This window comes from Gymnodraco acuticeps, unplaced genomic scaffold (assembly GCF_902827175.1).
Source record: "Gymnodraco acuticeps unplaced genomic scaffold, fGymAcu1.1, whole genome shotgun sequence".
NCBI lineage: Eukaryota > Metazoa > Chordata > Actinopteri > Perciformes > Bathydraconidae > Gymnodraco > Gymnodraco acuticeps.
Window position 1 is genome coordinate 1,775,867 of NW_022990583.1, and position 20,836 is coordinate 1,796,702.

The 20,836-nt window shown below is 40.5% G+C and overlaps 2 protein-coding genes across 6 annotated transcripts in view; one reads left to right on the forward strand and one right to left on the reverse strand.

The window, feature by feature from the left end:
• Window positions 1–9,276, forward strand: part of LOC117554076 (rap guanine nucleotide exchange factor 5-like) — a 31,620-nt gene extending 22,344 nt beyond the window's left edge. For all 3 annotated transcript variants that reach the window (XM_034228312.1, XM_034228314.1, XM_034228315.1), the window contains 12 exons: window positions 859–889; window positions 1,110–1,188; window positions 2,297–2,446; window positions 3,025–3,122; window positions 3,640–3,762; window positions 4,211–4,389; window positions 4,575–4,665; window positions 4,755–4,805; window positions 5,086–5,173; window positions 5,328–5,392; window positions 5,497–5,551; window positions 5,940–9,276. In XM_034228312.1, coding sequence (XP_034084203.1) covers window positions 859–889; window positions 1,110–1,188; window positions 2,297–2,446; window positions 3,025–3,122; window positions 3,640–3,762; window positions 4,211–4,389; window positions 4,575–4,665; window positions 4,755–4,805; window positions 5,086–5,173; window positions 5,328–5,392; window positions 5,497–5,551; window positions 5,940–6,058 — 1,129 coding nt within the window. In that variant the 3' untranslated portion in view covers window positions 6,059–9,276. The remainder of the gene's footprint in view (window positions 1–858; window positions 890–1,109; window positions 1,189–2,296; window positions 2,447–3,024; window positions 3,123–3,639; window positions 3,763–4,210; window positions 4,390–4,574; window positions 4,666–4,754; window positions 4,806–5,085; window positions 5,174–5,327; window positions 5,393–5,496; window positions 5,552–5,939) is intronic.
• A 3,912-nt stretch (window positions 9,277–13,188) lies between these two features.
• Window positions 13,189–20,836, reverse strand: part of LOC117554078 (dynein heavy chain 11, axonemal) — a 42,943-nt gene continuing 35,295 nt past the window's right edge. For 2 of the 3 annotated variants that reach the window (XR_004570219.1, XR_004570218.1), the window contains exons 75-83: window positions 20,641–20,832; window positions 19,495–19,623; window positions 18,068–18,310; window positions 17,800–17,982; window positions 17,601–17,716; window positions 17,034–17,146; window positions 16,795–16,935; window positions 15,770–16,147; window positions 13,189–13,402 (exon numbers count right to left, since the gene is read on the reverse strand). Coding sequence is in view for 1 of the 3 variants with exons in the window: in XM_034228316.1 (XP_034084207.1) it covers window positions 15,900–16,147; window positions 16,795–16,935; window positions 17,034–17,146; window positions 17,601–17,716; window positions 17,800–17,982; window positions 18,068–18,310; window positions 19,495–19,623; window positions 20,641–20,832 (1,365 nt within the window). In the remaining 2 variants the exon portion in view is untranslated. Of the gene's footprint in view, window positions 13,403–15,701; window positions 16,148–16,794; window positions 16,936–17,033; window positions 17,147–17,600; window positions 17,717–17,799; window positions 17,983–18,067; window positions 18,311–19,494; window positions 19,624–20,640; window positions 20,833–20,836 lie in introns of those variants that run through there. The other variant, XM_034228316.1, reaches the window with a different exon arrangement.

Sequence of the window (20,836 nt, forward strand, 5' to 3'; positions counted from 1 at the left end):
ATCAGATCTCCTCCCTGGGGGATGCTCCGACCTTCCGCCCATTAGAACAGCACAGATAATCACCCTGACTCTGCGCCTACTTTATTCATGTTTATATGCAGGGGGATTCTCAACACCCACTCCTTTAAAGAAGGGACTTTGTGAGGGTTTTAGCAACTGACATAATCTACTATTTATGAGCTTTTGACAATCAGACTCACTCCGGGGGAGGGCTAGGATCTCTGCTTTGTGACAATCTGCTCCCAAGCGAAAAAGGTGTATTTTTTTATGGAAAGAAGATTCATTCAGCACTTTGATCGCAGAAACTTCTATCAGGCCTTTGTGTGAAGCTAAAATCACATTTCTGAAAGCTCAGGTTGTTCTCTCTCGTTCTGTGATGGTATATTTCACAGAGCTCACTTTTTTTTGAGTAGCAAAAGAGTCAATTTGATCACAAGCTCTGTTTTGACAATTCAGTGGGAATCAGGTTTTTCATTAGTGCAGGCCTGCTGCTAGCCGGAGAGGGGGGATCCCTCAGGGCAGGCTTTGTGCCAACATGCCTATTGTGATGCTGAGCCCAGTGAAAGCAGAGGGATGCTAATGGTTACGGGCCTATCCATCTTGCTAGTCGGGTCTGACTGATGACAATACTGTAAGGTGATTAAACGAAGGGATCACAAGGGAAGGTCTACAATCTACAAAGCAATCTAATCTCATGTTGACACTCATCTTGAATAATGGACTGAACACTGCAAATGAGTATATGTGTAGCTACATTCATTTTACCTTGATTAAAGACTGGTGAAGTGGTGTTGTTGTACTTCTATAAAACAGGACAAAAATAGTTATTTTACTGATTTATTTGTCTTTATTTTCCAGTACGGTGGATAACTATTCCCCTCAAAGAAAGGTGAGTGAAAATAACTCATGACACCTCTTTACGACACATTTAAGACTGAAATCATTGTATTAAAGAAAGCAGGCCGACCATTCATACTCGATAGGGTGTTGGAGCTATTGTCGTTCCATTTCCTGCTTTACACATTGTTTTATAGTTCTAGCTAAATGCCCGCAGTGTTCCCAGGCAATATGACTGCATGACTGCATCCACGGATTTCCTTTCTTTTTAGAGCAAAGCACTTTTCCACCAATCGAGCCTAAAAGAGAACAGGCTCCAGTCCAGAGGAACACAGAGGGAGAACAAGGAAGGTAAGTCGTAAAACACGGTGTTTCTTCACACATTCTTCCCAGCATACGTTGATTCCAAATCTGTCAAGACATTTAGACTGAACAGTAGAACAATAGATGCTTTCCAAGAAAGGGACAAGAAGTTTCTGAAATGAAATTCCTGACTGATGACTTGTGAGTTTCTTTTGTATTATCGTTGTAATTTGCTTATTTTAAATGCCAGGTTCACCCAAATAAAATAAAGAAACGGTCCCTTTTTAATACAATCTAGCCATGCAGACAGTTTGACTTTATCTGCTGATGAATTATCTTTCTTAGAGGTTTCTCTTTAAAAACATTTAAACTGCTTTCGACCAAAGAAATTGTCCCCACTGACCCTTTTCCTTCATCAAGATAAATCTATTGAGTATGCTTGGTCCATCCTAGTAATGCCAGCCCTCTCCAGTTGAGTGGTTACACTGGAGCAGTGGAGTCGGTGCTTTGCTAAAGGTCACCTTATCAATAAGAGGCAGCCCTGTTAGATCCTTTCCTTCCTGACGGCAGAAGGTGACTTAATTAATTGTAATTTCTTTCTTGCTGAAGGTGTCCTGCTAAATTGTTTAAAATATATATCTTTAAGATGTTTCTGCATTATAAGGAAGTCTTGTGTCATAATCTAGTTTCAAAATGTTATTATTTAGAAAACCTGATGCCATTTAGTATTACTGCAGCATCTGATTATGAGTTGATGCCTAAATATATAATGAAACTGTGATGGAATATTGGTTGCTTTGAGATGGATTTGATGTGTAACTATTGTGTTTCTGTTTCTTTTAGTGAACTGCCAGCCAGGAGTTTAGCCTTGTAAAGCTTTTACAGTCACACAATCAGAATCTCAGCTAACACAACATCTATAAACGCCTTAAATTTAAAACAAATTGCTCATACATAACTGTAACCCCAAGAGGAAATGCGTTACCAAAGAGGCCATGTGTAGCAAAAATACTGTGAACAACACTACATTTAAAAAGGACCATTAGCCTGATTTAGTAATGCTGAGTCCAAATCAACACAAATGACTCTTCCTCTTTGATGAATGCAGTATGCTTTTAGGTTTTACAGTCTTTCTGAAATGTTCTCTCTGTTACAGTGCTGTGTCACGTGTATATCACCATGGACTCGTTCCTGAGTATGAGGGCCCACGGCGGGGTGGTGGCCCAGGAGCTGCTTCAGGCCGTGGCAGAGAGGATGGACGTCCCACTCGGGGGACTGGTGCTGGTGGCTGTCACTTACAATGGGGGTAAATACTATTCTAACCAACCAGCATATTGCACAACACACACTTACTATGGCCATTACAATGCTTTATATACACTAACTTACACAACGGTGTCAATCTGATCAGGAAGGGAGAATTTGCATATGTCAACATTGTTTTCAATGTTTATACACATATAGTTTCCAGCAATAATTACCATCAGTGTACAATTCAGTACAAAATAGATACAATTAGGTCATTCTAAAAATCCTTGTTATTACATATCTTATTGGAGTTGACTATAAGTAAATGTTTCTTAAGACAAATTTGTGGTATTACAAAAGATTTTCAAAATAATTCATGCTTGAGTTTTTATTCCTATATTGAATCTAGAGATGTGAGATTGTAGTTAATCGAGCTGGCATTGATGTCTTCCCTATGACAACAGTTAAAAGAAATAATTCTTACAGTACAGTATCATAAGATCAGTTTCTGTTATCAGTGACTGAAGTGGCTGGCCCCCTCAGAGTGTATTCTGACACAGTGACTCTTATCTCTCGCCACTGCCTGACAGATTTTGAATGGTGTTCTGCTCTTTGTGATACGTCTGTCCCCTGCAGGGAGGCTCCTGCTGCAGCCTCAGGACAGAGTCTTCTCTGATTCACTACGGCCGGTGGGGAGGCTGCATGTGTGCAGGAAGGACCTGGGTGAAGTCCTGGTAAGAATGTCACTTTGAAGCAATGGAGACGAAACTCAGAGGGACACAGGGAGAGGCAAACACTGATGGTTTATTATGGAGTTACGGCCGGAGAATTTGACAAGACAGGTGCTGCCGCCACGAGGTGACACAGCGGTTGCCAAACCAGAAAAGAAGGGCCTCTAGATGTCCCTGAACATAAACTATCTCATTGCGGCTTGTTCTCGGTCATAAACTGGCAACAAAGATGCGCCCAAGCTGCCCCTCCTTAAGAGAGATGGCAGCAATACCCAAGGCCGTAGACCTATGCCATGGGGAAAGAGACTGTGAAAGGAGAAAACAATGAACTGTGTCAAAGGTTAAATACCTAAGCAAATGATTCCCCAAATACTATGACTTAGACATACTGTACAAAATCTGTGGAGCTAATTTATACACATTCATACATCAGCTCAGAAGCAGCAAATGACATAATGTGCAGAGGTTAGAAGCTTCAAGACTCCATTGCCTGATATTGTTGGATGTTTCCCCCCCTCAGAACCCGTTCACTGACAACTCAGAGCTCCAACAGAGGACGGCACGCATGCTCAGTTTAAACACGTGGGACGTGGCGGTCGCTCTCACCAACTTTGACTGGACCATCTTTGCCTCAATACACGAGGTTTGTCCCACAACTTGAATACTCGTGCCTGAATTGCTGCCTTTTAACCCATAACGACCCACCGTGACACAGGTATCACATGACATTTAAATGTTCTGGAAAGTTCCTTATACAGCTTTAACCTTTATTTTATCTCATGAAGTCCCTAAGTGACACACACTGAACAGTCTGGTGGGTCATGGGCCAGGTCATTTGATTTTGTGTTTCCATAACAACATGTCCAAGACTAACACATGTGACAGAACTAGCTACATTTCAAAAGCTTATTTTTTGTTGCTAAAGGTCTAATTCAATTCAATTGCTTACATAACATGTCCTTTATTACATTTAACCTGTTGTGGAAACATTTCTTGATCAAATTGATATGAAACAAAATGAGATAAATATCGCTGTGACACTGGTGTCTCAACCGTGGCTTGCTCTGCCTCATGATGTTGTTCCTTTACAGCAAGAACTGGTGTATTTCACCTTCAGTCGCCACAGCAGCAGCAGCCACACGGTGGCGCTGGAGCTGCTGCTGCAGCGCTGCAATGAGGTCCAGCTGTGGGTGATGACCGAGGTGCTGCTGTGCCCAACGCTCTGCAAACGGGTCCAACTCATCAAGAAGTTCATCAAGATCGCTGCTCAGTAAGTAGCTGTTCTCACATCCTTCTGCAAGACTTATTGATTGTGAGTCACACACACTGTTGGCCATTTCCCTTCTCTAAGCCTTGCATGGGGATGCTGCCCCCTCCTGTGGCAGATCAATGAACTGCATTGGCTTTGGTTGCTCTGCAGGACACTGAATTGTGTGCTCCATTGATCTTTTATAGCTGTAAAGCACAGAGGAACCTCAACTGTTTCTTCGCCATTATAATGGGCCTGACCACTGCAGCTGTTAGCCGCCTCAGTCAGACATGGGAGGTAAAGATGTGCCTTTTACTTCTTTTTTCATCTGTGCCAGCTTTTATGAGAAGAACGTCTGAACACAAATCATGTTATTTTCTCTACAGAAGATGCCTGGCAAATTCAAAAAGCTGTTTACAGAAATGGAGACAGTTACAGTAAGTGTAGTTTGTGGTACTCTGTGTGACACTACACTGTATACATCTATTTTGAAAGGAATAAACATTGATATTTATTCACTGCACTAGGGAATACAACCCTGTGCTTCAGTGTGTATGAGGTAAAACAAACAGATGTTTTTTCATTTCAGAACAGCAGGTGTTTTAGATGATCATTAGTCACTTGTGCTGCCATATCTCAGATAACAAAGCATGCATGCACAGGCACACTCACTCCTCCCCAGAGGATTACACTCATTCGTTTTGAAAATGTCTTCAGGATCCCTCGCTGAACCACAAGGCCTACAGGGACTCCTTCAAGAAGATGAAGGCTCCAAAGATCCCCTTCCCTCCTCTGCTACTGAAAGGTACGCTTATTATTCTGTCACATTATTACACACGCCTCTGAGAGGAGAGCTCTGTGAAGTATCTCCATCAGGCAGGTTTGACATGTAGAAACAAACAGACATTTCACATCAAATACCTGTTGATGAAAACTAACAAAAGACTTTCCTTTTTTAGATATTACGTTCATTCACGAAGGCAACAAGACGTTTCATGATAACCTGGTTAATTTTGAAAAGCTGGTGAGTTCACAAACCCTTCATAGCACTTCATGTTCCTGCAAAGAAAACATCAGGCAGTGCTGAATTTGTAATGTCTAACGGAGCGGTGTTTATCTTATTTCCAGCACATGATCGCAGAGACAGTACGACTCATCCGGCAGTGTCAGAAAGATCCCATGGGTCAGTATTCTCATCACTCATTCCTCATTTTAGGGTGTGAAATCTAACAATGTTTTTGACGTTTACTTTGTAACTATTACAAATCTATGTTGTAGATTCATTCTTTTAAAGGCAAATCTGTGGACAACATCTGTTAGCTTTGAAATAAACTGTCCTCATATAGTTCAAATCAAATAAATGTACCATGATGTTCACAATCATCACATTTTGATTTAAATATAATTTGGGCAGCATTTATGATCCACAACATGTCATAAGGGGAAATAAAAGTTGGTTCCAATGGCCCTTTCACAGAATTTGATGCAATTTGTTCCCAGGCCATCAATACTATGACATTATGTTTAAATGCGGCCCTGGCTTGGAGCTAAACCATTTCCTGTCCCTCCAGGTAACGGCATCACCCAGAAGAGCAGCACAGAAGTGCGAGCGTACATCGACGACCTGCATATCATCGACAATCAGCAGACTCTGTTTGAACTGTCTCACAGGCTGGAGCCCCGTGCTTAGAGAGCAGCTCTCACTGCACCCCCCACTGTGTCAGCCACACTGTCTGATTGCCAAGGAACGATTTATCGCCGTCTCATCTATCTCTCAGGACTCAGTCAGCAATCAGAGGCCGCTCAGTCAGGAGGGTGACACCACAGATGGGACTAAGCAGAAACAGAAGCATATTAGGTTAAATGCACACGTGTTTGCATTAGATCCATAAGTGTCAGTGATTCAAAACGCCTGAAAGCAGGTCCAGCTGCACAGCCAGCAGATCTACTTCAACCAAACTGCCTGGAAGACATCTGTAGGTCTTGATCCATGTGTCGAAACCAAACCTGCTGCTATTACTTTAGTTCTTACAGTCACAAGTTGGCCGAGCTGTTCTCAGAATGATACAACAGCTCCCCCTAGTGGAGAAGCAGCAGGCTGCAATAACAGCACGTTTGAAGATGGAAGTGCTTCCCAACTGCTAAAAAAAACACAGAACATGAAGGTGCTAACAAAAGGTGTTGAGTTTCACTTAAGGTCCACTTAGTAGCCTTTTAACCACATAAATCACATCAGTAGTGATTGAGATGCAGGTTCACTCATGACACTGGACATCTTTTTGTATTTTTCACCATTTAAAGATCTGGCAGCGACAGTTTGTTTTATCCGAGACAACCAAAGAGTATCTCAGTCCAATATTGTACACACACAGGATCCAGATGTTCTCTTTGCCAGATGCAGGACATGCATCAGTAATGAATCAGTACACTGTATGTACAACAAGCTGAATCAAGAGGACAGATTTAGGGAAAATGATTGTTAAATATTTAACATTTTCATATATTATTTTCATTATGTATTTTTACAGAATTCCCTTAACATATATTTTTTATCGTTGAATCAGAGTGTATGAGATGGGGCAACTCAGATGGTTTTAGAACATTGAATTAGATAATACAAAATGTATTTCTCTGATGTGGGAAAAGCTTTGTGTCCTGTCTGTGAGACATAATCACGTACAGTATGTTATTGCTAAATACCATTAAAACGCCTGTTTAAAGTGATGCTAATTGCATAAGGCTCTCCATTTAGATGAGCTGTGGACAATCAGTTATAAATGAAGCAGCAGATTCATACTGACACGTGTCCGTATTGGTCTTTAAAGTTCAGGTTAAAACACAACATAGTGCACATTGCAACCCAGACAGTGTTTGATTTGTTGAGGTGTTGAGATATCCGCTCTAGCTGTATGGTACAAAGAGATTAGCATTTGAAAAGCTCAGCAACAATCTTTAAGAAACATTAAAGACAAACCACAACACAAAGTTTTTTGTTTTCATCAAATGCTACAGAGCTGCAGCTTACAATATCTCATTTATCCTCAGTAGATGTAAGGTTGGAAATTGTAAGGGATAAATACGTTTCCTTGTGTTTCTGGGGTTAACTGTCAGTGAAGTAAAGAGCAATAGAGTGGTGCAGGGATGACGTATTTACCCGGAAATAAGCTGCGCATGGGTTCCCTTGACAAAAAAGCAATGGGATTTCTCCATAGGATTTTGGCCAACCCGGTCTCACAGTCTGCGTACAAATGACACGACTTTGCAAAGGCGTGCAATAAGTCCAATTTTGCGTGGATATGATACGCTGATATTGCACCTCAAACATTAAAACAAAGAGCACTGTGGCTTCAGGCTTGATCGCCGTTCCAATGACAGTTTTAATGTTTGCGGTGTAATAAACGACACAGCAGCTTATTGGGTTTGGTTAAATAAATGAAAGATATAGAAAATAAACGCATGTAATGTTCATAACAACGTAACGTGGGAGTATCGTATGCACGCAAAATCGGACTTCAGCGTATCTATTGCACGCCTTTACAAAAGTCGTGTCATTTGTACGCAGACTGAAGAGAGTGGGCTGGATTTTGGAAAATAGCTCGAAATAAGATCTGTGGAAAACGAACCTGTTAGATAAACGCACGTTTTATTCAGCCGGATAATATCCACATGTCCACCCTACTTTTATAATGTTCTAATCATAAATCTAATCGCCAGAAGCAAAATGCTAACGTTATGTTATAAACGAACTAGCCTACAGCCGAGTACAGCAGGGTCGCATGACTTCAACGTCACGCCAACTTAAGATCGATATTCAAAAATACAGACTCAAAATTGTACAAGTTGAAGCTTTTGTTTTAACAGTTTGCAAGAGCGCAGGTACTTGCTTTCAAGCAGACCAGAGCAAACAAACTTAGCGGGAGTGTTCGGTGTAATGATGACGTACAACGTCCTCGACAACTTCCATAGTCCTATTCAGCCACTTGTTAACAACCATCGTTTTTCAGACACGTACACTCTTCAAAAATCACCAGTGGGGTCACTGCTGATGTATTTAATGTCGGAGAACAAAACGTGATCCGTCTCTTAAATTTGTGTCAACCACAGACCTTATTTCCAGCTATTTTCCAAAATCCTATGGAGAAATCCCATTGATTCTGAGACGAGGGAACCGGAAGTGGTAAAATCATTGGGTAAAATGCTGACTCACTTCCGGGTTTTAGGACTCGTCACTGCACCTTCTATTATATGGCTCTGCACCACTCTATAGCAAAACAAATACTACAGCACCTTCTGGACAAAAACAGTAGAAAATAGAAGCCATTTGCTTATGTACAGTGTGTAGTAAAACTACTGTAAACATATACAATGTGTAGTAATACTACTGTCTACTCCTGTACAATGTGTAGTAATACTACTGTATACTCCTGTACATTGTGTAGTAAGACTACAGTATACACTTGTACAATGTGTAGTTTTAGAAGATACTGTACGCTATTTATTCTCTAGATCGGTCACCTGAAAATTCTCTTTCGTCCTGAAGTTAGGCCGTTTTAAGTAGGCGTTGTGAAGTGGCATTTTTTTAAATCTTGAAATAGTATTTTAATTGTTGGATTTTAAAGCCCACAGTTAAAATTGAGAGACAATTGGGTTAGCAGTATCTTACTTTGAATTTAATTTGTATCATCATTAGTTTGATTTTATTTGTACTGTATATATTTTGCAATTCTGGATACAGATATTTATTTATTTCAGAATTATTTATTTGTTCTATAGATATGACTTCAACTTCTTTGGTTTGATTTTGTGTTTTTTGTACGCACCGTTTAAAGGCTGGTCTGCGTGATATGGTAAGCCATGGAGGGACCACCATTGTGAACTGTGCATGCAATAAAATATTTTTCCTCATCATGACTGGTTATTTTTGAAAGATATATATCGACATGAATAAGGTGGTGACACTCAAACAGGCACAAAGCACTTTCTAACTCTTACTCTAGCAATGCTCTGATTAATACATACATAAAATGTAAAAAGTAAATGTCAGAAGTAAATCATAGCAAGGTCATGATACAAAGTGCATCTAGGAAACCACAAACAGCTGATTGTGTGATGACCCCATGAAAAGAAGGGTCATTACATATGCTATGTGCACAGATACACTGGCAGAAAGCGTTCATAAATACATAGGCATAGTTGTTAAGCGTGCCACAGATTATATTCAAATATTTCCTTCTCTTCAACGGTTCCTATATTTTATTCTTTAAACCTTAAATGAGTTCACCTGCACTCCACCTGAGTCTTCACTGCCTCTCTGTGGCTGCTGGAGTACTCTACACTTTGTGCACATATATGCACCATTCAAATATAACTTAAATATCTTAAAAAATATATACATTGGATATATAACACGGAACATTATAATACATAATGTTGTGCTTAATTAATTAATTGTGCTTAATGAATAAATGAATTAAGTTACAACAAACCCATCACTCATACTCAGAGGTGGAAGAAATACTACCTTGTAGTAAAAGTACCAGAGGGTAGGAATTCTCTGTTACAAGTAAAAGTCCTGCAATCAAAAATATTACTGAAGTACAAGTACAAAAGTATTAGCATCAAAATTAACTCAAAAGTACCAAAAGTAAAAGTACTCATTATGCAGATTCACCCATTTTCAGAATAATATTTTATGTTTTGACTATAATTATTGATGCAATAAAGTGTTATCAAAGCTGATAAAGGTGCAGCTAGTTTTAATGACTTTGTATACTGCAGGGTAGATTGTGAATGTACTCCAGGTGGAACCACAGTCTGATTTAAGGGTTGATATATTTCACATCATTAATCCAAATCTGTATAGGTATTAATCAAATGTACTGGAGCAAAAGTACACGATTTATGTCTGAATTGTAATGGGGTAAAAGTAGAAAGGAGCATAACATGGAAATACTCAAATAAACTACAAGTATCTCAAAATTGTACTTGAGTAAATGTACTTAGTTACTTCCTACCTCTTCTCATACTTTAGTGAAAGTGGAAAACATGATAGTTGATCAAAAGGGGCCCATAGCTCATCTTTACCATGGGGCCCCCTAGTGGGTTAATTATGCTCTGACCATTTAAAATATTATTAAGTGGGGACCACACTGTTTATAACAACCACTGATTTTGGTCATATTTGTAACTTTTTCATTATGTGGGTAAACATTTCCTGTACTGTCATTAAATAAGTTTCTCCAATTAGTGATTTTTAAAAATACTTCAAATGTTGGATCTTGGATCATTTCTTTTGGGCAATAAAACGGTACAAGGCGGAGGTGCGACCCCGATGCCCTCGCTGCCTTTAACCAGGTGTCCTACTTGGCCTTTAACATGACTATCTGTGGCTCGACCCCCGCTGCGCCGGGGGCCCGCACCCTGCCATTTCCTCCCAAACACTGCCAGCACTGTATCATTTCCCTGTCACCAAATGACTCGCTAGCTGCTGTGGCGTGCTAATGAGAGGAAGAGAGGGCAGATGAAGAGAAACTACAGGAAGACTGGTTCTTCATTTCCCCCCGAGCGATACAATGCACAGGATCCATCCTCCACTGACTGTCTGCAGCCACAGAGAAATTAAGAGCATCACAGCCGTTATTAGCGCTGGAGAAAGTCTCATTTGAGAAGATAGGGGTGCTGATTTATATCCAAAAAGAAACAAAAAAAAACGAATGGCTGTAATTTGTACATCATATGTCACATGTTTATCTTAGTAGATAAATATTGCACCTGCCCAGTGTCTTCCTGAGCAAATTTCCGCTAATATCATGGAGTCTCTGACATAGTGTTTACAAATGGTAGGAATAATGAATGTTGCAAAATGGAGTCGAAATGCTTGTTTTGTATAAATAAATGTAACATTATTGAATGTGTAGTTACACTGAATCTACTTTTTATGGTCGCACAAAATTCTCCCTCCTTCCAAATGTGTTTTTTCTCACTGCGTCCTATATGATCTTAACCTTGACCCTGGATCTCCCACAAGGTTTTACCATATCTCTGACATACACAGGACTTAAGACCATATGAATAATGCACATCTCCTTCAGTACGCATGCATAATCACGGTTAAACTTTAATCTTCTCCGTTTTCAATTACCCTCAATTAAATCAGTTTAAAAGAGATAACATTTGAGATAAGTCTTTCTTTAAACTCAGTTAAAGATTTGGTTCCTATTTGGTTGATCAGATGCTAACAGAGAGTGCAGACAGATAAAGGGTGGGTAATCTAATGTGTGGCTTTCTCATAGAAAGCTATCAGTGTCTTTGAATAGGTTCCTCCAACAGGCCCGGCTGAATGAATTACACTCGTCTGTTAGTATTCTGCCTCTGCCGTACAAAAGGTCAATGTCAAATGCACCTCATTTAAAAGTCAATAGCGACCATGCACATAATCTCCTGGGAATTCTGTCCGGGAACCCTCCAGACGGTATTGTGTATCATTCAGTTAGTAGAGGGCAGCCAGAGAGCTTTTTTAATCTTGACCTTCCAATAAAATATGCTCCCTATCCCGAATTACATGGTCTCAAATGGAGACATAAGCTCCCAACAAATCATGTGCAGACCGAGCCCCCTCAGGGGAGAGGTCTCACACAACAGGTTCACCACCGGCTCAACACGCATCGCCCTCTTTATTTCCACTATCTCACCATCTCTAACACACACGCTTTCATACACTACAATGTCAGGATTGTGTCATATAAACCAAATTGGATACAAGCAATATTAAAGCATGATTAAAAGTGTCTATTGCAGTAGTCATTATTAAAAAGAACATGACAAAAAGCAACATTAACACAATTCGGTCGCAATGGAGAAAAGCTTAAAGTTTAACTATTTATTATGCAAATCCACTTTTTCATGTCTTTTATACATAAACATGCATCCCCTCTGTGTAAAGAGATTCTGAAAGTTTCAGGAAAAAAGATTCTCTCTCTTTTTGTCCTGATCCATTTATATAAAAACTAGGGCTGTCAGTCGATTAAAATAGTTAATCGCGATTAATCGCAAATTAATCGCACATTTTTTATCTGTTCTAAGTGTACCTTAGAGGAATATTTTTCCAGTTTTTAATACTCTTATAAACATATGAGTGGACAAATATGCTTTATATGTGTGTTTATTATCATTTGAACAATGACAAATATTCTCATGAATATTAACCACAACAACCTCTGAACATTACAAATATTCGCCTCAATTCAACCTGGAACCTATCATACAATAGTGTGTGTGTGTGTGTGTGTGTGTGGGGGGGTGTGTGTGTGTGTGTGTGTGTGTGTGGAGACACTGATGGATCGTTGGAGCTATGTGCAACTCAAGGCATATGCTCGAACGGGAGCTGCCTGGACGCTGCAATCATGTTGCGCACTATCCCTGCTGAGTGTGCTGACTTTTCGTACAATGTCCCACTGTCTGGCTTCCTGCATAAAGTCAAGTGCTCGGCGAAATGTCGCTCCTCTGTTTTCATTGAAACAGCTCCTTATATCCGTTAGCGCAGCTTGCTAGCACCAGATGCTAACAACAGCAATACACGTAAGGTATGCCTCGCTCGCGCCACACATACACACACCCTCCCGGTCCTCCCAACAGCCAGTCGGTGCCTGCCGGTGAGCGTGGAAGTGTGGTCTGCCACAAGCGGGCAGCAGGAGCGGGGCTGTCAGCATCAGCTTGTAGAATGTATTTGAATGATGCTCTCTGAAACTACGGGGCGGCCGAGGACAACAAATACACATGCGTTAATCGCGTTAAAATAATAATAATAATTTTATTTTTGCGTTAACGCGTTAACTTGACAGCCCTAATAAAAACCTGTCCGAAAATGATCAGATTTTGGCCACTTTATGATGTCATAACAATGTTTTGGTTGTGTAACCATTAGCCAATCACCAACCAAGGTAACCCCCGCCCCCTGCATTGTAGAATTTGTGGGATTCTACAATGCAGGATCTGTTTGGTATTTCAGCCAAACACTTCAGAGACATGTTTGTATTAGGGCCGGGACTTTAACGCGTTAATTAAGATTAATTAATTACACAAAAATTAACGCGTTAAAAAAATTAACGCATTTTAATCGCACTTATTTTTGCACCGCGGAACGTTTCTCACTCGATGAGTTTCAGGTGTACCGATTATACTGGAGCACCAACTAACGTTCATGACTTCAGACAACAACAAACCACAGTGAACAACAGTGGGAAATGTTGTTTTAAAAAACGGACGGATAGAAGCGTCGATAAGAGCACGGTTGTGTGCAAATTATGCAAAAAGGAATTCGCATATCAAGCCTCAAGTATCACCTCAATGCAAAACATATAGCAGCTAGCGTGGACGTTAGCCTATTTTATCGCGTTCACACCAAAAAGAGCCGGTACTAAAATTAGTTCATGATAACCTTTTTACCCCCACGAAAGTCCCTGCTAGAGAGCAGGGACTTTCGTACGGCTCTCTTGTGAGAAAAGAGCTATATTTCTGATTGGCTTGGCGGATTGCAAACCACGCCCCGTAAAACTCCCAAAAAGTTTTGTGAAGCCGCCATTTTATTATTTTCGTATTAGCATTATTAGCATTAGCCCAGCGCAGAAACGCAGAGAGACTAACTTATGGCAACACAAAATAAAACATGGGAGCGGTGGAGATGAGGAGGTGTCGGCGTTCTGGCGATTTACTCGGAAGACTGCTGGGACTCCCAGCAGCTTCTACTGAAGCCAGTCCCCAACTCCGGGGACTTCCGGCCGGGGACTTTGGGCGGTGTCAGTACCAGATATGTTCGGGCTACCAGATATGTTCGGGTGTATTTCCGTCGCATCCGTCATCCGTCATATCCGTCATATACTCACCTCCCTCTGCTCCCAGCGCTCTGCTGCCACACACCGGCCGTCTGTGGAACTGCAGCTGGAGGAACTCGGGACAGCTTGTTATGTGTGGCGTGCTATGATGGGATCCCATGTACTTGTGCACATAAATAATGTTTCTAATTATTTACAATTAAAAAATATACATATTCTGCGTTACTTTAGCCAACACTTTTTTAAGGCCACTAGATTACATAATTACGAAATGTGTAGATGGAATACATATATTTCAGGTTGTTATGTTGTCATGTTTAATGTTTTATTTACCTTTTAGTATTTTTATATAGTATCTGAACTTTGGAGAGGAGTTGGGAGACACACGACACATCAAATCACATCTACAGATCAAGGCGAAGCGAATGGAAGTACTCCCATACTCTATATACTAGCGTGAAAATGTTTGTGAAAACGTGTGCAAAGTCTCCGAAAATCCTAAAAATAAGCTCATATTTTAATTCCCCATAAAAAAAACACATCATTCAGTAAAACCAAGGCCCCACTGATCATCTACTCTCTGAGACGATTCCAGGGATGTCTGGCTTGAGTTTCGACCACCAGGGAAAATGGACAAAAGTGCCCGAGATCAGCCTCTTAATTTACCCAGGGCCTAGTGCTTGGTTTTGGGCATGAAAATTCAGGAAACTCCCCTGAGTATTTTATTAAATATCTGAACTTTGGAGAGGAGTTGGGACACACACGACACATCAAATCACATCTACAGATCAAGACGAAGCTAGTGGAAGTACTCCTAGCGTGTGAAAATGTTTGTGAAAACGTGTGCAAAGTCTCCGAAAACGGAGCAGTGGCTGTGATGCTAGCTTTGCGGCTAGCGGTTAGTTGTTATTGTTTGAAGTTGTTGCTATGGAAACAACATGACGGAGAAAAAAATAATATCTTCTACATATAATAACGGACAAAGTAAAGAATGAAGTGTAGGCTATGCCTGTTTGAAGTTGTCGCTAAGGAAACAACATGACGGAGAAAAAGTATAATCTTCTACATATAATAACGGACAAAGTAAAGAATGAAGTGTCGGCTATGTTTAAATGTTCGGAATTTGACCGTGATGGCCCTCTTGAGTTGCCGTAAAATATGACGAATATGACGGATGACGGATGCGACGGAAATACACCCGAACATATCTGGTAGCCCGAACATATCTGGTACTGACAGCGGCAGTATACGCCGTGAAGTGGTTTGCGGCCTGCCAGTAAACCCAAAGCAGAAGAAGAAGAAGTGACGTCAGCGGCTTCATTTGCCTAATCCACCCCCAGGTTCAAAGAGTTCTCATGAACTAAGTTCTCATGAACCTTTGTGGGAAAAGTACTGCGGTGTGAATGCGCCTAATGGTATACTAAAATCCATGTGAAAAAAATTGCTTCTCACTGTTCTTAGGTCAAATATTTACATGTGATTAAAAATGCGATTAATTTCGATTAATTAATTACAAAACCTCTAATTAATTAGATTAATTTTTTTAATCGAGTCCCGGCCCTAGTTTGTATATATCTGAGACCTATAATATATTGATGAAAAACAGCATAATAGGGGACCTTTAAAAGAGACATCTTTCAAACTGTTTGCATAATACTGTCAGTAAGTATTCTAGTACCAAGCCCCCGCTTCACTTTAGTCTCACACGGACAGCAGCAGTGCCACCCCCGCTACGATCCACCTGGCAGGGGGCTGTTTGGTGCGCAGGTGGAGGGTCCAGACGTACGTGGCCCCCCGCTGCCTGGTGCGGTACACGGGACACTCGTAGGTGTTCCTCAGCTCCTGCTCCTCCGCAGGCACCGCTCTGACATACAGCACCGGCATGGCGGGGGTCAGATCCCTCAGAACCGCCTCGGAGATGATTCCAGACTGAGTGTCCCAACGCGCTCCTACGATACACAGGATGAATGTACATTATTTCAATTTCATATTCTGTTCTTGTCCATATTCTATTTACATGTATATAGACTTCTTGCACAATTTTTTTATTTTATTATATATGTTGCATTGTTGGAGGAGCTCAGGTCAGAAGAATTTCATTGCCAGTTTCACACTGTAGCGTCTGTGCATTTGACAATAAAACCTTTGAATCTTTTGAATGAAGAGGAGACGCACATTTGAATAAGAAATATGTTGCACAATATGATCAAATGTCCATGTAACAAATATATAATATCCTATTAACAGCAGGACGGATAGAATAAGGGTTGTCCATAGTGATCATGATATTTATAATTTACATTTTAAATATTGATACCATGTTTATAATACACATGATAATAACATGTTAATAATGTAGGGCATTTCTCACTATTTACATTGCTTTTTGATCTCACTCTGTCCCCCCCCCCCCCACATGGAGGAGTGATTAAATGTACCGAAAAAGAGACAAAACTCACTAGAAACACAGTTGAAGATGAATAACTGACATTATTGTTCATGTTCTTGTCGGGATTATATTGTTATCTACTGTATATGAAAATCTGATATTATGACAGCTCTACTTTTTGAGGTATGATTTGTTCTTATTTCTGACCTTCCATGAAGAGTCCGTGAACGTAGGCCCCCTCCCGTGGGGGGTGTCCAAAGTCGTCTTTCGTCTTCTTCGTTACATCCACAGTCAAAGTCATCTTGTCCAGGGGCCACTGATTCTTCCGAGCAATGCTCTGCAGCACAGCTGGGAAGAAAATTGTCTTCATGTTAATATCTCTGCTGCCTCTGAGTAACATGTCACCTAAATCATGTGTGCTGTTTGATTAGAGATTGTGATCTCACCGGTGAGGAAAGACTGAGGGTTGAAGAGACCGGAGAGCCAAACGACGGCAGGAAGAACCAAGTCCTGAGTCCAGCTGTCCAGCTCTCGACAGCTACACATCACATCATTAAACCTGTGAAGAATAGAGATTAAACAACATGGAATAAAACAGCTTGAAGTCTTTATAATGTGTCTGCAAGCGTCGTCCTAATATCAGGTTTGAAGACCGTTTTTTCAATGCTTTGACATATTTTTTGCTAAAATAAATGATAATGATACCTCAGCCACTGCACTCCACTGCACATATTTTATATTTTATTTCATTATATTCCAATGTAAATACTGCTTTATTTAATTTTACTCCTATATATATATATTTAAAAAAAAAAAAAAAAAATGTTATTATAGGGTTTTTACAATAATTCTCTATCTGTGTTTTTTTAATAGATTTTTTTACTTTTATGTATACACCACGACACCAAGTCAAATTCCTCGTACGTGTCATCCTACCTGGTAATAAACCCGTGTCTGATTCTGATATTCATGTTGATTAAAAAAATACAGTATTATGAGAAATGAGCAGTTACCATTGTGCCAGTGTTTTAGTGGAGGGGTAAGCCAGCCTGGCCCAGGACTCTGGAACGGAGTCGTTGAACAGAGCTGTCTGCAGAGTCTCCATGCTGGAGGAGATGGTGAGTTCTCCCTGTGGACAAAGTAATCCTCATTATTGCTTCAGGATCTGATACAAAAATGCATTTCTTTATTATATGTCACAGTAGACTGCACCTTGAGACCAAGATCCAGCTCATGAAGGGACTTCCTTATTTCTGCTAGCAGGAGATTCATGCGTTCACACTCCTGGAAGCACACTGAAATGTAGGGGCTTCTCTTTGTGGTCTTTGTGATGATCTCTGCCATGTCATACTCCTCAGGAAGCTTCTCAAGGATTTCTTCAATGACAGACTTGACCTGACAAATATAATATACATAGATAGGTTATTTATGAAGGCAGGTTATTGTATTCTCATGTGTTTTTATCGCGGCGCCTCCACACCTTCTCCTCGGTGCTCTGAGCAGACCCCTCCCCTCTGCAGGAGGCCTGGGGCTGCAGCTCCATTAGGGTCCTCAGGAGGTCGTCTGAGGTGACGCTGAGGCAGTCCAGCTCAGCGTTCGGATGGAGACCATACAGAGTGGGGTTCTCTGAGGGGAGGTGTTCGTCAATGTAACCGTGGTAACTACTGTAGTCCATGAAGGGAGGGGACAGGAACCCAGGGCAGAGAAAAAGCTCCCCTTCAAACTGTGAATGGAAGTTTGGAGAAGAAAAAGATAACACAGCATAAACAGTGACAATGGCATTTCACTTCAACTGGATTTATTACATTTGCAAAACAAAGCCTGAGTGTTTGGGAATACACTTTGACAGACAGCCACACAAACAGCAAAACACATTGAATGACATCAAATTGTCCAAATCACATTAAAAAAGCATCTGTAAGTTAAGGTAAACTGACTAACCATGGGAAAGAATCAAATCAACTCCAATTGAAGCCAATCAACTTGACTTCTGCTAAAGAATAAAGACCTCATAATGTTTATAGTCCAGTGTCATGCAGCAGCTGGAATATCATGTTGGCACAGAGAGGTAGCTCCACTAAAGCGAGATTGAAAATAACCAGCAATGCCAAAGAAGTGCAAAAGTGCAGTTTAAGTTTACATCCCAAGAGGGCACCCTTTACCTTAACAACACCAAGACATTCAAAACCGATTTGTAGAGTTTTACTTGTTGGCAGTGTAGAGTTATATTTGTATTTATTCATGTTAGCAAACTATGGATAAGCTTAAAAAGGGAATAATTTGGGTAAAACTGTGAGCTGGATTTGGGGCCTGTTGACATGTGTTTTTGAGGACAAAGGAAGATGGGGGAAGGTGAGAGCATGTCTTGAGTTGCATTCAACTTAGATCTAGCTACAGTGATTGGGGAAACCTAAGGTCTAAGGTGTTGGTGATATTTGGGGCTGCCAATCAATGATGTCCAAATGGGAGGATCTGATAACTCCTCCCATTGTCAAAGAGTATGAACACAGACACACACGCGGTGTTCACTCTCTTTCCTCTGGCTGGCTCACGTGCAGGTAAATTCGGGATCCCAAAGATTAACTGTATTGAATTTGTACTGTATTGATTGTATTGTATTGTCATATTACCATTAAAATAGATTATTGTTTACTCGGTAGCTCTGGATTTCTTCCTGTATTAACCAGCTTGATAGGGACGCGCAGAGATTTGAAAAGCGGATCAGTTTTCCCTTTAAATCTCTAACAGCAGTCACATTGGAAGTGACCAGACTTTACAAGGGGTTTTCGGACCTTGAAAACGTTACAACAAAACCAGGAGGAATGTACTTGTATTGTCTTAGTTTTGATAAAACAAAACCAAAAAAATAATAAATTGTCTTTGCAGGCGACATGAACGCTGTCTTACCATTTTTGGATGCATGAACTCTTGCAGATAGGTCTTACACAGTCTTCTGTCCCAGCCATCGGTAATGTGTCCTCCATACATGATCTCCCCAAAAAGATAACACAAGTCCTCCCAAGGCACCTGCATGGACTACAATAAACATAGTCTGACTCGTATGGAAATGCCAACATAAGATAAGCAGTATCATTTCAATAATTACAAGCGTATTATACAATAAAAGGCAATTCAAGTTAAATAAAGACTATTACTTCAACTAACAATAATATTTTAGTATCATCTGAAAAAGGGTTATTAACGTATTCCCGATTGCTTCATTCCTCTTTTGGAACTTCAAACAGTAACTATATGATGTCTTCCCAAATGAGCTCTTTTAATAGTGATAGCGCCAGGGGGAATGTAAGAAAATGATGTTTCTTTACACACTCTGATCTAATGTATGACAGAAGAGTCTCTTCCTCAGAGGGAGATTATGATCCGTGAGGGTGAAGGAGGAAGAAAAGAACCTGTGATTCATAACAAATTACAAAAGCTGGAGGTTCACAATCATTTGTACCTGTATTGTTTTGCAAATTGCTTCCTTCATCAGCTCTAATTGCAGTGATCACTTATGTAGCGTTGTGAACTGTCACATTGGCTGCATGTAATTACATTTAGGATAACGCTTCATTGCCCTCCTAATGAATTCTCTGTATACGCACATACAGGTTACTGTTTGGTTAACATAATGAAGGACATTCGTTTTTGGAGGGCAGAATACCTAGGAGACATAATTGGTTGTGACCGGAGTAATAGGAGTTCTAAGATAAATGCATTAGGAGTGCTGAGGGGTGCAGCACCCCAAGAATGGATTTTGTGTCTTCATGAAATAAAGCTAAATTATAGGTTTGGTGTTCATAGTCATAAGAGGAAGAAGTGTGAAAAAAGAGACTGAGCTTTTTTCACAGATAACACTGGAACAAAAGATTTAGTAATTGGATGCACTGTGCTGTAATTCAACATCCCTGTCTGACAATAAGGCCACTGCAAACACCATAATCATTATACATTTACTTAAGAAAGTAGTTGTGAAAAGCAAATTAAAAGTTTTACCAAAGGATACATAAAAAAAAGTGTTGAGTAATTATTAATAATAGGAGGTAAGAATACTTTAGTGTTGGCCTCTAAGTAGTTGTACAGGACGCTGGCGGAGATGGTGAGGTCTCCGGTGCTGAAAGGGTAGTTCTGGTTCCACCCCTGGGGACCAAATTTACGACGCTCCGTAACACAAGCGTGGAAGAAGCAGAGGGAGAAGAACATGGAGTTGAACTCCTGCTCTCTGGAACACATATCCAGGGTGTCCTAA